Genomic DNA, 16,546 nt, shown 5'->3' with positions numbered 1-16,546 from the left:
CCCCACAAAGAAGACCTTGTAAAAATGTGTATAGATGCTACCTCCATTTTATAACACATACTATTTTATTTTCTTCTAACCTATTTTATTCTAATCTGAACTGAAACATATGGAATAAAAAAAGCTAGATTGGTCTTCTATTCAAGTCTGTAACAATCCTGATATTTAGAATTAGTAGCACAGATCCAAACTGATCCATGTACTCAAGACTCAGCATGCTATGTGACAGAAAAAAGAGAGAGTTTACAAAAGAGTACGAAGAGATGGGCTCAGACACCTTCAAAATACAGTGCAGAACCAAGAAATATACCCAAGGACAGCTCTGATTAGCCTATAGTGACAACATATAAGCTTGAAGATTGCTGAGATTTTTCCCTCTCTCCACCCTATGCTGAAAAAGTACTGCTTGGTTCATACCACTCTTATAATTTTTACTCCAAACCCACAGATTTTATAAATGTGATTATGTGGAAAGTTGCACCCAGGCAGGATGGACTGGGATACCAGTAACTCGTGGTTTTTATAACTTATAGGAATGAAACATGCCAAGTCTCTTAGACTATGCCAAATTGCATGCGGCTTTCTTTGCAGACAAATGCTCAGGAGGTTTAGATTTGAAATAGAAGACCTAGAGCACTTTCTGTTGAAGGTACCGTTTGCAAGATAGCATGGGGAAAGGTGTCTTGAGTTGTGCAGCTCTTGAATGGTAACAGGGCAGGGTTTTTTCTACTACAACCAAGCTACTGTTCATTTCAAATGTCTGTAATGTGAAAGCTTTTTCGTTTTTCCTGTAAACAGTCCTATCCAAAATGTAAAAGAATTGTATTTTATTCTACAGAATGTTGTAATGCTTATAACATAAAGATTTTTTTTCCATGAGTTTAGGGATGCCTTTTTAACATATTATAATCTGAAATTAGTTTAAGTGAGAACAGTGTTAGAAAAGGAATAACATTGTTCAGCCTGGATGGGGGAAGACTAAGGGGAAATCATAGAGAAGCTGAAGAGGGCACAATTAATTGTTTATAGTTTCTTCTACTATTAAGCATGTAGCGTGGAGCTCCTGGTGACACTTCCAATGCAAATACTTCCCTCACCCCTCCCACTGGGTTATTCATGCAATTTGTAGTTAAACTGTGATGCTCTGACTACTTCGCTCATGTCTTTTTTCTTACTAATATGGCTTGAAAGTCTGGTAAAAATGCCTTTTCTCAGTAGTGTAAAGATAAGTCTTCCACTGACCAAAACAAGAGATAGTAACTAAGCCTTTTACTTAAAAAAAACCCAGCCCACCACACGCTCCACGAAAAAACAAACACCTCCCCAACCAAATAAAACCCACACCAAAAAATGTAGTTAAACTGATGAAAGAACAAAAAAGGGTTTTAGCTGAAAACTAGCTAAAAAAATATATTACCAGAATTATTTGTTACTTGTGTTCTCTGCTGGGATTGACATCTGGCCTCATTACAGAACTACACATGCACATATATCAATTAACATGTATACAGTCATGTTTCTTTCTTTGAGATGCCCTTTTCTTAACCTCATTCTAATCAGGGAAACAGTGGCTCTGATTTCTCAAGCTCTTAATTTTTATATTGAAGAAGGTTAAAAGTTCTAAAGAAGTCTTAACATCATGGTGTCCACTTACACTCTGAATGCAGCATTAAAATCCTGATACAGTATAAATATCTATCATCACAGTTTTCCCTGTTCTTGCACTGCTTATGCAGGGCTTTCAAAAGATTACAATCAGTGCCTATCACAATTATTCACATGTGCTCTCAAAGGAGTCTAAATTGTCACTGTAAAAATAATGTCACCAGCTCCATGTCAAGAGCATAAACAAAGGATATTTTAGGACAACTGGGAAAATTCTGGTTGTATTTAAGTCAGGAGAATGAAATGGCAATCTGTAGATGTGAAAGAAATAATTTTATATTGAGAAATTTATGAAAAGGAGCAGAGATCTAGGACTGAATCATACCATATCAGTTGATATTGCCTATCTCATTTTTCCCTTGTGAATACTGATCTGGTAAAATTTGCTTTGAAGGCTGTTCATACAGGCTTACCAATATAAGCCTTAAAAAAATCCTTGCATAAACACCACATATATCTGTTTAATAGGAGCTTTGTCATTTGGAATTTCTTGGTTTATCTGTCATTTATGGTTTTTATTTTAAGTCCTCAAAGATTGTGTTTAGTTTTCAACTTAATGAGCGTTATTATAGCAGCTTTACGTAGTAAAAAGGCATAAAAAGGCATATAAAGGCAAGAAAGCATTGATAGGTACATCTTACATCATTTTAACAGTTATATTGGGGCAAACATATATGTAAAGAAAGGTGGTCTAGGTAGTTAGGAGAAATCTAGAAAGGGACAGATTATAAAAGTACACAGATTTTTTTGAATTTTGTATTATTATTTAAGAATTAAAGATACTAGTAAATAGCTTATATCAAATATGTTGGCTTATTTTCCTATTGTAAGACAGTTTATTCCTCCTTAGGTTCAAAAGAACTTTTTTGCCTCTGTGAATCACAAGTCAGATTATTGGTTTTACATAAATTCATCATCTATTTTTGGATGATGGGGGGAAGGAAGAAATAATATGCTAAAAAATGTGGCAAATGCAGAAGACCCTTATGCTGCAGACTAATTGCAAAAAAAAACCCAACAAACGAAAGTATTATATTTAGTACATTACTAGAATTTTAGTTCTAACATAGAACTGAACTTGGCTTAACATGGTTCTACTTTGTTTAAGTATAATTCAGCAACCCTAGGAAATTTAATCTTAGTTACATGTGTAAATTTTAAAAAACGCAATTCTTTGTTTCATCTGCATGGTTTGAATGGAAATTGAGTGTAGAAAATAGTTGCTACTTTTCAGAAGAGCAATTACTTTTTGGGACTCTCCTATCGAAGGAAATAGAATAGAGCAGTTGATGTAATCTACCTGGACTTGTGTAAAGCATTCGACACTGTCCCACATGACATCCTTGTCTCTAAATTGGAGAGACATTGATTTGATGGATGGACAACTCAGTGGATAAAGAACTGGCTGGATGGCCGCTCGCAAAGAGTTGTGGTCAGTGGCTCAATGTCTGGCAGGAGACCAGTAACGAGTGGTGTCCCTCAGGGGTCAGTGTTGGGACCGGTCTTCTTCAACATCTTTGTAGCTGACATGGACAGTGGGATTGAGTGTGCCCTCAGCAAGTTTGCCGATGACACCAAGCTGTGTGGTTCGGTTGATACACTGGAGGGAAGGAATGCCATCCAGAGGGACCTTAACATGCTTGTGGGGTGGGCTGATGCCAACCTCATGAAGTTTAACCATGCCAAGTGCAAGGTCCTACACCTGGGTCGGAGCAATCCCAGGCACAGCTACAGGCTGGGCAGAGAAGAGATTCAGAGCAGCCCTGCAGAGAAGGACTTGGGGGTGTTGGTCGATGAGAAACTTAACATGAGCCGGCTTCAGTGTGCGCTTGCAGCCCAGAAAGCCAACCGTATCCTGGGCTGCATCAAAAGCAGCGTGACCAGCAGGTCAAAGGAGGTGATCCTGCCCCTCTACTCTGCTCTTGTGAGACCTCACCTGAAGTGTTGTGTGCAGTTCTGGTGTCCTCAACATAAAAAAGACATGGAGCTGTTGGAACAAGTCCAGAGGAGGGCCACGAGGATGATCAGGGCACTGGAGCACCTCCCATATGAAAACAGGCTGAGAAAGTTGGGGCTGTTCAGCCTGGAGAAGAGAAGGCTGCGTGGAGACCTCCTAGCAGCCTTCCAGTATCTGAAGGGGGCCTATAGGGATGCTGGGGAGGGACTCTTCACTGGGGACTGTAGTGATAGGACAAGGGGTAATAGGTTAAAACTGGCACAAATTGAACCAGCTTAAAACTTAAACAGGGGAAGTTTAGATTGGATATAAGGAGAAAGTTCTTTACTGTTATGGTGGTGAGGCACTGTAATGGGTTGCCCAAGGAAGTTGTGAATGCTGCATCCCTGGCAGTGTTCAAGGCCAGGTTAGACAGAACCTTGCATGACATGGTTTAATGTGAGATATCCCTGTCCATGGCAAGGGGGTTGGCACTAGATGATCGTAAGGTCCTTTCCAACCCTAACTATTCTATGATTCTATGAAATCAGTTAAGCGCAATTTGCTTTTTGATTAGTATTGTGCAATACAAGACTGCAATAAGCATTATGTTATTTAAAGTTTGTTTTTTTTTTTTATTTTCCCCAGCAATTATCTCTTTTTCAGTCTCTATTCTATACTAGAGAGTTTTATAGCAATGTATTTCTGTGTGTGGAACCTATGTCAACTGTTGTAGGATTTAATAGCATTGCAGTAATCTGGAACTTTTGTTAGTATCCTCTTGGGATCTGTTCATTTAGTAGGGACAGGCCATGGTGATTTCAGGAGAAAAATTATTTCCAGACACATTAATATTCCCCAGCAGAAGTCATTCCTTATAAAATATTTGATGTTATTTTTATCTTGTGTTCTGCATGTTTCATTAATTCCCTGTGGTTCTTTTTGAAAAGTTTAAGCAGTGAAGATGATTCTCTTCTATGAAATTCATTGAACAGGTTCCCAAAATGTACAAGTGGGAAAACCTATGTTTATGAGAATGAATTCACTTGCACAGAAAATTGCACAAACATGAAATCATAGCCATTTTTGCTAGTGCATATTCCTCTCACTGCATACAACAGGTAGTTGATGGCAGTAGAGCAATTGGATGCAATTCAGACCAGCCTGGATAAATTAATGGAATATATTGGAGAACCTTTCTGAATTCCTGGTAAACTGCCTTAGGCCTGGATACTTTATGGACAATAATTCTGTACCACAATCCACATGACAATTTTATGTGTGTCTAAATTCTAGGAAAAGGGATGTGAATCAGTAAGACCTAGAGCTATCCAAGTCTTGGCATTTCCTAATCATGGGCAGTCTTATAAGATTTGCAATCTGTAAAAACCAGCTTTCTTGAGCTGGAGCAATTTTACTGTAGGATTTCTGTCTCCTGAAACTTTGGGGAGGACAGCTTGTTAGAGTATTCAAATTCTTGATCATGAAGACAACACCTTGACAACTGTGGGAAGATCCTCTCTAACTAGAGCTTGGCTTAAGACATACTTCTGCTCTTTGATAATTTAGCTGAACACTAGCGAGTATAAGAAGAACATTTAATATCGTTAACTTATTGTTTTAGTGCTTCTGAAATTATCAGGATTCCCATTTTCAAAATACTTCTATTTTTGGCTATTAATTTCTAATTCAATAGGAACTGTATATACATATACATATGGGTTAAAGACACTCTTCTAATATGCACACATCTATTCAACCTTTGATAAACCTTAGAAATAAATTCTCTGAATGAAGCTTTTATCTATCATGCTACTTTTCCTTTACATAAAAGAAATTTCAGCTAATACTTGGTTCCAGTTTTCTTTGATATGCTGTTTTTTACTTCAGAACAAATAGCAGCTATTGTTAAAAAAAAAATGGTGCAAAGGAAAAACAAAGAAAACTTTAAACAGTCCCTCTAAGCAAATGACATGAAAGATTTCTGCAAATAGCACATCTACCTACTAGTGATGAATCAAAATCTTATCAGCTTGAATCTTCTTTTGATTTGTTAACTACTATCGGGCTTCATTGTATGGCTTTTAACTGTTTGAAAAAAATCTTTGCCTTGTACTAGTTTTGTGTGCAAGTTAATCATCATCATCTGTTCAGATTTTTACCACACAGGGACTTACTGATGTTCCTCTCCGCTTCTATGTTTAAATTCCTTTGGCTTTAAGATGAGGAATGAAGAATTAAAGGGGTGAAAATAAATGTATAGATGTACTTGGTCGGACTGCACCTCTTACTAGAATGAGGACAAGTTTTGCCTTTATGCAACTGGACTCTATCAAAGTATTACAAAATGCGTTCAATTAAATGGCACCCTGCAGAATCCATCTAAGGCTACCAACAGTTTATTTCTTTGCCAAAGATACTGGGAAGATTATAATGCTGCTAGGATGGATTTTTTAATTAATTATTTTAAAATTGGAAACAGCATGGATTTATTTAGATACTCTAATCAGACAGTGCTAGTTTGATCTCATGGCAAGAATTTCTGGTTAGTATAACATTACAGCTGGCACCCCTATCAGGTACACATGCAGGAATAAGCCAGGACCTGCATCAAGAGCAGTTGGACAGTAATGTCTGTAAACTGAAAGAGGGTAGGTCTAGATTAGATATTAAATTCTCCATGGTGATGGTGGTGAAGGACTGGCACAGGTTGCCCAGAAAAGCTGTGGCTGCCCACATCCTTTGCAGTGGAAGGCATCCCTGCCTGTGACAGTGGGTTTGGAACTGGGTGGTCTTTAAAGTCCCTTCCAACCCAAACCATTCCGTGATTCTTTGACAGCAGCTTTTTCACTGATAAAATTTTGTACACACATACACACACACACACACAATTATTTTTCTTTGCTTGAAAAGAAATAAAGCAAAAAGCCACATTTTTTTGTCCATAAATTATGTTCCACTTCTGAAGTTCAGATTGCTAGATTGTTACAGGCTAGTGGTACCAAGAACCAAAATAAGCCTAAGACTGCATTGCGTAGTAAGGATTTTTTCTGGTTTCCCAAACTGAATATCTTTTTATTGAAAGCTCTACAGTTACAGTTTCAATCTATCTAAGGTGTGCCTTTTATTTTTTTTTTTTTTTTTTTTTGGTGAATTTTTAATTTCATATTTATTTTTCTTTGCACAGGGATGACACTTTACAGCCAACCATATGGAGGAGCCTTCCTGGATGAGGACAAAATGTGAGATAACTCTTAATATATATAACAGCTGCATGAGCAGACAATTGAAAATTTTAATTCAATAAGCATGTATTTTGCACGCAATAGATGTTGTGGCTTGATTGATAGATGCAATTCAGTTCCACTGAGTGAAACATTTTTTCTACTCTGGTGTTTATATGCCATGTCTAGTGTTTATATCAGATATGGTTCCACTATTTTGCAGAGAAAAATACTGAATTTACACTGACTGCATTTTACAGTGTTTGTGAACAGGTCATGACGTTTTCAAAGAGGTTAACTGCTTCAAAAGGTTGCCAAGTTTTTGGATTTTAATTGTCTGTAAAGGGGGGAAGTATTTGCCCAGGGAAGTTGTGAATGCTCCATCTCTGGCAGTGTTCAAGGCCAGGTTGGACAGAGCCTTGGGTGACGTGGTTTAGTGTGAGGTGTCCCTGCCCATGGCAGGGGGGTTGGAACTAGATGATCTTAAGGGCCTTTCCAACTCTATGATTCTATGATTCTATTTGCCAAAGCTTCACTTTACTATTCTGACTTTAAACAGTGTTCTGTAACTCTTAACACATCATCTTGCTCCTCTTCTCTAATTAAATGTTGACAGTGTACAGACACGGTGTTTGTAAACAGGGTTAAGGTCCTAATGTCTAGTGTTGTTTCAGTGAGAAGCTGGGCTTGAAAATATTTGGGTTTGTTCATACACACACACCCCCCACCTCCCCATTGTTTTTTCATTTTGCCATTTTACTTTGTACCCTAGAATGGAGAACATTCGTCAGTGTGGAGTAGCACTCTGTATCATGCTGGGTTTCTCTATCTTTACCGCTTCCATTGGAAGTGCCATAGTGAAAGACAGAGTGTCTGGCACAAAACGCCTGCAGCATATCACCGGCCTGGGTTACAAAACTTACTGGCTTGGTAACTTCTGCTGTGATATGGTATGTAACATATTCAGGTATAAATTTTTAACTAGTTTTCCATAAATGAGGAAAATATGGTCACAAGACTCATAAATGAGATTTTAATTGTGCAGATCAACAGCTCTTGGCTGCCATGATAACAAGTGCTGGGACACAATTGCTACTTTGATACTGCTAGATAAAATTCTTTAAGGCAGGGATTGTGTTTTTTGTTTTCCAAAGTTGAATTTTTAGGTAAATCATATGCTAGCTTTAGGTACCTGCAGTATTTTAAAATAAAAGAAATCTGGCTAAACAACCTAGACAGACAGAATCTTCAATACAGAATTTCATAGGAGTTTCTGTGTCTTGATTTGCCACTGGCAAAATCTTTCAGATTACTGGAGAGACCTGAATATACTGCTTAGCTACTTTAAAGGCATAATAATGTTGTCTGTTGGTGGGTAATATAACAGATATTCTTAACTGGTACCTTTTATTTGTGGCAAGATAGACAGTAGAAAATATTATTTATGGATTCATATACACAAAATGACTTAGATCAGAAATGGGTGAAGTCGCTATCCTGAATATTTTTCTCACACCAAATAACTTCTAAAATTGTTGACATTGCAAATAGTATGCAGTTAATTAAGAAATATATGCAAATATATGCAGTTAATTAAGAAATCTGAAAATCTACTTTTTTGAAAATACCGTAAAAGTAATTATTTTCCCCTAAATTTTACCCTTTTAATGAAATGTAAAGACAGGAATGCTACTGAGACCTGATTTTGGCAGGTCAGATTCAGGCCAACATAGTTAAATGAAACAGGAATTTTTGCTTGCCTTCTTCAAGCCTGAGAAGTTGCTTTCTCTTCAGACCAATAACCAAAGCTGGTGAAATAGAATTAATTTTCTCAAGTCTCACTGCTAGTCCTAGTCACTAAGTTTTAATCTATATAATGGAGCTCATTTGAGTTCCATTTAAGCATGAATTCCACAAATTATCTTCAAATATATTTTTCAAAGGTGACTCTTTAAAAACTAAAATTAAAAATTTCTCCACTATATGTCTGTTTAACCTCTGTGTATCTATATAAATGCGGCATACATATACATCTCTTACTGAAAGGCTTTTTCATAATTCGCTTGTCATGAGGCTAGCTATAGTATTAGTTGAGTGTTTGGCAGGAGTTTGAGATTAGGTCATCTGCTTCTGGGAAAGGGATAGAATTATTATTTTTAAAGAACTAGAGTACGATTAGTTGATTGTTCATGTCTCAAACTGTTTTGGATTGGGAGATTGGTTTCAGAGGCAATAGTGAACAATTGGAGTCACCTGGATTATTCAAAAGTAGAAAGATTTCTGGCCCAGTGAAGGGACATAAACATTCTGCACCTTGCTTAACACACATGAGTCATGGAAGTAAGGGCTGGAATCTAGCACAAGCAAATATGGACTAGCCTGGTCAAGAACAGAGATTTTTGTAATGCTCTGTTCTCATTCAGATTGTTATAAATCTGAACTGTTAAGAGCTTCACCCATCCGTGCTTGAAATCGGGGTGTTCACACTTGAGCAAGCTCAAAGTAGGAACACATTTCTCCAAATGTTATTTACTTGACCGGTCGATCTTTGTATTCCTTTTTCTGCCATTTTAGATAAGAGGGCTTGGTTTAAAACGGTCCTTCATCATGCAGTTTCTCCTTGTGCAACAAAGGCAACTCCTCATTATTTTCTGTCAATCTCTTCCTTTCAAAATGCTCTCTCAAATTCAGCACAGTACTGCATGATCAATCATGATCTGGGAAAGAACAGATGCTACTTTAAATGCTAATTGTGCTGCTGATCATTTAGGGACACTAACACATGAATATATGAACTGTCAAATTTGAAATTCCTCTACATATTTTAACTATTACAGGCTGTGTCCTGTATTATTGGTAGCATAATCTTTATTAAACTTGCAGAAGTATTTGATTTATGAAATGGCTGTCATGAGGATCAGGCTGTTCTTACTGTATTTATAGATGTGATTGGTATTCTTTGCTATGTTCCAACAAATGGAAGATGTATAAGTGCCAGGAAAATGTCTTTACAAATGGAGACATTTTGTTCAGATGAAGTTTATGTCACTTAAGGGGCAATATTAAGGTTATTTTGTCTGTGCAAGCCCAACTTTTATAACACACTAAGTTTTCAGGTAAGATTTCTAATAGAATTTAATGTTTAAAATTGCCCATTTATTTCTGGGGAAAAAAAAGTCCCTGGTCTGATGAAACATATGGTGACTCACCTGTTTTGTGACTTCTCTACCATATTTTTTTAAACAGCTCCAAAATAACTGAAACCTATATCTACAGAGTGGTATGAAATTTGTATATGGTACTGAATAAGGTACACTGAGAGCAAGATGAGAATATTACATCTATCTACATTTCATTCCATTGCCTTTCTCTTGAGAAAAATGTCTGTCTTCCCACTGGCAAAGTAATGCCACCTTCTGGTTTAATTGAACAGATTCACATTGTACTTCAGTATGAAAGCCCAATTTTAACAGTAAGAATGTTGTTGTTCTACACTAAGTATTTAGCTAGACCTTGATTTTTTTGCCTCTACTGCAGTTGCATGTCAGAATCTTAGTTATATTATTATCAGTGTAAATATTATACAAGCAGAAATTGAGGCAGCCACTGCTTTAATGAGCTCAGCTTCAGTGCACAAGGAGACAGACACTGAGAATTGAACTGAACACAGATTTTCACACCTTGCCATTGCTAGTTGCAAGCAGAACCCATTTCTTTTGAATACTTGGATATGAATCCGCTGTACAAATCACATCTGCCTCCCCTCCCTGAAGTATTTGCTTACCATTATGTCGAGAGACTTAAACAGAGAAACTGTGTTCCTTTGTGTAATGATTGTAACTTTTCTAAATATTATGTCTGTTCCCATTAAAACTTGTCATTTGCTTCATCAACACACTTGGTCTGTCATTAAAGTATCTTTTAAAATTGTGTCCTTACTATTCTCCTATGGCTGAAGCACCAGTCAGTGAAACTGCTCTTTCTGAATCCAAGACTCCATATTCACAGTATAATTGGATGTTTTGGAGCAATAGTCCTGTATGGACTCATTGTCTGGAAGAGTTAGCTTGTTAAATGGAGGTATTGGAAAAGTCAATAGAAATGGAATTAAGAGGAATATTCTGTAGTCAGATTTTGTCAGGCTGTTTCATGTGTATATGTGTAACAGGCATTTTCACATCAAGTATGGACTATGAAATCTCAGAGCTCTTCTGCCTAATTCTTCCTTATTTATAGTGTAATTATATTGCAAATCTGGAATTGTTAAATTGTAGAGTTCTTCTATGCTAATTAAAAAAGTCCAGTAAGAGATGTTCACCTGCTAAGTGCCTTTTTTATTCTGTTTCTAGCTGTTTTACATGGTTCCAGTCACCCTGTGTGTTGGTGTTATTAGCGCCTTCCAGCTATCAGCCTTCACTTTCCGAAAGAACTTGGCAGCCACTGTTCTCCTGCTGATACTCTTTGGGTATGTGATTGGAAATGCTACTATGGAATTATAGCTTGTAAGAAACAAGGAGAAATCTTCAGATTTGGTTTGCACCTGCTGCTGGATGCATGATTTTCCCTCCTTTGAAATGATTATGATTTAGCAGCAGATAGCGAAAGTGCAGGCTGGAACATGAGTTTGAAAGTTCTACAGGGAAAGTGAAGGGAGATTTGTTCACACATTTGAAAAAAAAAAAGAAAGGAAAAATATTAATAATAAAAAAGGACTAGAAATGTCTCAGAAAATACTTAGCCTGCATAACAATCATTTGTTGTTAGAAATCGGTTGCATGTTATCTTCCAGAAAATGAGGGAGTGGTAACATAAGCAGGTCAGAATTTCAGTGCTTTGCTGTGCAGAATACTATCAAAAAGGTAAGAAGTGTCTGTCTTTTATTATGGTTCTACCCATTTTCTGTAAACCTGTAATTTTACATAGCTTCAGGAATTTATATTTCCAATGAGAATTCTGTCCTATGTGGAGTATTGGGCTATCTGGAGATTTGTCTCCAAATAGCGTAAGAGAGGAAAATTCTCCAATATCACCCTCTTCCTTATTTTCATGTGAAGGAACGAACGGTTATAAAAAGTTAAAATAACTGCTTAAACAGAGGATTTATTTCTCTGTAGAGATAGAGCTGTTGAGCCCTGGGCTCAATCAAAATAATTGTCTACTTTGTTCCTTTAACTCTTCCTCTGTGTAGTTCCAGGTGATGTGAGGAAAGATGAATAGTTGCAGGATATGCATTCTGAGAAGTTCCTCACTTATCTCAAGCAATTAAATGTTGTTGTCTTTGTAGGGGGGAATGCATATCTTACAAGACAGATGTTTAGATAATGAAATATAACTGCTCTATGAGATAATGACAGGGAAGAAAAGTAGAAAGTAACTTCTGCAAGGTCAAAACACGTTCCATTCCAGGAAGAGTCTCAGATAAACGCTTTAAAGACCCCGTACTTACTGTACTGCATCTTGAAATTGTTTTCAAGATTTCACACCAACAACCAACAGCAGCCTTTTTTTTTTTTTGAAAACTGTTTAAATATCTCCATAGCTAGATGTATTCTTTGAAATCCTAGCCTAAGCATACTTGGAACCATACCTTGTAACTCTCCCTCATGAAACATCTTTTGTAGCCCAAACAAGCTAAGTCCTCTCTTGTAAATAGCCCTTCCCATTCCCTGGATAATTCTAATTTTCCTTAAAACTTCGGTTTGAGCTCATCCTCCCTGGGCATGAGTGGTCAGACTTGTATGTAATATTCTAGAAGTCATGGTGCCAGGATCTCACAAATAAGTCAAATGAAACATTCAAAGTTCATACTTTTCTTTCTATATCACTCTCATCTTCCTTCCCCTTCCTTTTGCACTATTACCAATTGTTTCCTGCAAATTAAAGGAAGAAATTCTTATCAGTCTTTGTGGAAAGACTTCACTATTAACACTCATTTTTGTTTTTATTACCTTTACAATTGTTGAATCCTTCTTGTAATCCAGCTGCTGTGACCCTAGCATAAGAATATCTATAGAGATCTTAGCTGAACAGTAAATGAACCATACAGTACATAGTTCTACATCTGCTGAGGTCATGACATGTTTTCTATGGTGTGCTATAGCTTTTGGGCCTTCCCACAGTATGCTACTAAATCCCAGGTGTTAAGTGTTATGCTGGTGTTGTTTTAATCAAGATGTTGAAGTAAAGTTTGGGTGTTTCAGAAGAAAGAAGCATTGGCTGAAAAGCTGGACTGCCTTCCAGGAATTATTTTTTGTTGACTGCAGAAGCAATTTAATCATCTCAGCATAATCCTTCTGTACTGTTCAGCTCTGGCTGACGTAACAGATGTTACAGTGATTTTTAAAAAGAAGGTCTATGTATTCAATGTGTATTAGCATGTATTAAAGAAACAATAGCAGTCAGTAAATTTAACGTCTCACAGACACTAATAAATTTCAGAGTTGTACTAAGTAAATGTGATGAAACCTATTGTGGTCATTTTATCCTGTCCCAGTACCATACATTTAATTCTTACTTATCTGCATTCCATAATACACTTTTTGTTTTAAAAATTTTATTTTTTCTCATCAGGGTGAACTTGTGGAACATTTCTCATCTGGAATAAAGATAAAAACAGTGCAGTTATATAAAAAAGTTAAACTATGTTCCAGAAAGGTGCACTGAAAAGAATAATCAACAATTTCCTAGTCTGCTACTTTAAAACTGTTTTCCTTTAAAAATACAGTAGTCTCTTATCTAGGCTGCATTTTTCTCCTCTTTTAGCTGATAGCAGAAGTGTTTTATAGGGCAACTGCTTAAGCAGTTTTGTCTGAAATGCTCTTTGATACTTACAAAATAGTAAATTACAGCTGAAGCTGAAGGAAAAGAAGGTTACGATAGAAATGTAGGCATGACTGGCAGCTACTTTAAAGCTGCAGTTGAACATCATACAACTTTAGTATTCTGAAAGTCTTACTCATTTCTTAGCAGCTACAGGCAAACAAACCAAATTTTGCTTTCATTTACGACAGAGTAACAGCACTTTAAATCATGTCTCTTTCCTGTGCTTTTTCCAAAGTTGGACTTGTCTTCTATTTATGGTATTATAATTCAGAGCAAAACTTAGAACAGTAATTTTGGCATCTGACTGAAAGGAAGAAAAGACTGTGTAATTAAGACTGACAACAGGATGCTGAAAAGTATAGTGTGATCTTGAATACTTACTGTCTTCATTTGAGACCCAAACACTAGGTCATTTAACCTTTACCTTCTTGTAAACTAAGGATAACATTATTATTTCACAGCAGGATTTGAAAGTTTTGTTTCTTAAGGAAAAGTATTTTGGTGTTTTTTAGATAAAAAAAAATCATCTGCAAAGCACATGATGCTGAATTTAAAGGCTCATAATCTACTGTTTAAAACAATGAAGAAGTAAATTCACAGATTTTTGGCTAGTTTCTCTTTCATTGAGCTCACTATTAAACAATTCTACATACATATATTAATACTATATAAGAAGTATTTATATATACAACTATATATATATATAGTACATATATACTCAACATCATGGAATGGTTTATGCTGATGCCTATTGTCCTGCAGTCTATATACTTGTTCTTTGATAGATATGTCTTGCACTATGTTAAATGGAAAATAAACTTCCTTTACATGACATTCATGCTTATCAAATTTCCTGGGCATTCTTTTTAGTCTGGCTAGACATATCTTTTTATAAAAAATATGACCACTCCATTTTGGACAAGTATCATTTGGCTTGCCAGCACGGAGGGTGACTTCCCTCCTTCTTTAAAGATTGTGTTGAAAATTATATAGCCATGAACAATACTGTCTTATCATCATTGTGCTATGAAGTAACTATGCACTCATTTTGATGGCTACTACTCTTCTAGCTGATAACCTGGTTTAGGTAACAAAAATGCTTATATAATCTCTGGCAAATTTCAGTTCTCAGATAACACTGTCGCTCTCTCCTTCCTTGTTTGATTCTTTTTTCTTACTAGGAAAAAGCTTCTAAGAAAAGCTGATTCCTCAGCATTCATGATTTAAGCTTTAAATACTTGATTTTAAATCTATCTCTGTGTAGAGGCTTGTTAAGATGCTTGGTTTTGCAGTAATTCAGGAAGCACTGTTGTGATTTTCCTAGAACAGTGAAAATAAAGATATGCAGTCAATATATGCAAAAATGGATCATATCTGCCCCTCACATGGCAGCAGCTATGTGTACATTTATAGAATCATAAGATAATTTGATCAAAAAACACATCCCATATTTGTGTTTATTTCTCATTTGGTCAAAAAAGTTTTTTGCTTATTTTAAAAGTAAGGAGTAATTTCTTTTTTTCCCCTAGTGTTGGAACTGCCTTTTTTTTTTTTTTTTTTTTTTTGCGAGGTAAACCCATAACTTATTTGCAATAATTTTATTTCTTTAACCTTTCAGATATGCAACTTTGCCATGGATGTATCTTGTATCCCGATTCTTCTCGAGTTCAGATGTAGCTTTTATTTCTTACATCTCCTTAAATTTTGTATTTGGCCTGTGTACCATGCTTGTGACTCTCTTACCTCGTTTGTTAGCTATAATTTCCAGAGTGCAGGTCAGTATAAACCCTTTTCTTTACATTACTCGTAAGATGTATGCACACACATTCATGCATGTATGTTTGTGTGTGCATATGTGTTTATACATATACATAGACAAGAATTTTTTCCAGTACAAAAACATGTGCTTTGAAAATTTATGATTTTCCTATCCTAGTGTATACTGTATTGGTTGTTGCCATCTTGAATTTTAACATGTTTATAACAAAAAAAACCCAAACGAACAACAAAGGCAACAAAGGCAACAAAAAACCAAACCCAAACCAAACACGCTGTAATAATGGGAAAACAGTGTTAATTGAAACCTTGACATTTTCCAGACCATTAAGCTGTAATTGGCATATAATAGGAGCTGTTCTGGTCCATTAAATAGATTATATGCATTATAAAATGTGCTTGAATAATATTGACATAAGAGAGAAGCTGCATATTCCTAGGATCTGCAATGCACTGTATGAATAGTAATATGCATTTTCACTCCATGACTGTAATTTTCATTATTCATAATGGTAATTAAGCAATTTGATGGAAAAGACTTGGGTTTAAGTTGGTAATTTAGAATTAATGGTATTCAAATATTAAAATTTTAAGAAAATAAAATGATCATGTTTTCTTACTATCTGTGAACCTCACTAAGATTAGAATCCTCTGGCAGTCTAAAATAAATGAACCTTGACCCAAAATAGCTCACAATATGCTACTTCAAAATCAGTTCACCTTGAATGAGATTTGAATACAGTATCCAGCTTTGTAAGTGTGCTTGATATGCTGTTGGTGAAAACTGATTTTGTTTCCTTCCCCCTGTCTCTTGTTGAATCTTAATACAGAGTTTGCAGAACATCTACAGTATCCTCAAATGGGCATTCATCGTATTCCCACAATTCTGCTTAGGCCAGGGCTTAATAGAACTTTCGTACAATCAGATCAAGTTTGACCTGACCAGCAATTTTGGAATAGATTCATATGTGAGCCCCTTTGAGATGAATTTCCTGGGCTGGATTTTTGTGGAAATGACCATGCAAGGAACACTATTCCTTCTTTTAAGACTTTTTCTTCATTGGGATCTCCTCCAGAAACCAAGGTGTGTTACTAGTTGTATTCTGCCATAGTGGACAATGAC

At 36.1% G+C, this 16,546-nt stretch overlaps 1 protein-coding gene across 3 annotated transcripts in view; it reads left to right on the top strand.

The window, feature by feature from the left end:
* Positions 1-16,546, top strand: part of ABCA13 (ATP binding cassette subfamily A member 13) — a 169,075-nt gene that overhangs the window by 109,091 nt on the left and 43,438 nt on the right. For all 3 annotated transcript variants that reach the window (XM_061449173.1, XM_061449170.1, XM_061449171.1), the window contains exons 45-49: positions 6,789-6,843; positions 7,598-7,775; positions 11,175-11,290; positions 15,266-15,422; positions 16,254-16,507. In XM_061449173.1, the coding sequence (XP_061305157.1) occupies positions 6,789-6,843; positions 7,598-7,775; positions 11,175-11,290; positions 15,266-15,422; positions 16,254-16,507 (760 nt within the window). The remainder of the gene's footprint in view (positions 1-6,788; positions 6,844-7,597; positions 7,776-11,174; positions 11,291-15,265; positions 15,423-16,253; positions 16,508-16,546) is intronic.

This window comes from Pezoporus flaviventris, unplaced genomic scaffold (assembly GCF_033815535.1).
Source record: "Pezoporus flaviventris isolate CSIRO_AGI_PZ_B2104156 unplaced genomic scaffold, CSIRO_AGI_Pfla_v1 ptg000007l, whole genome shotgun sequence".
Classification (NCBI taxonomy): Eukaryota; Metazoa; Chordata; class Aves; order Psittaciformes; family Psittacidae; genus Pezoporus; species Pezoporus flaviventris.
This window is presented reverse-complemented; position numbering and strand designations above follow the sequence as displayed.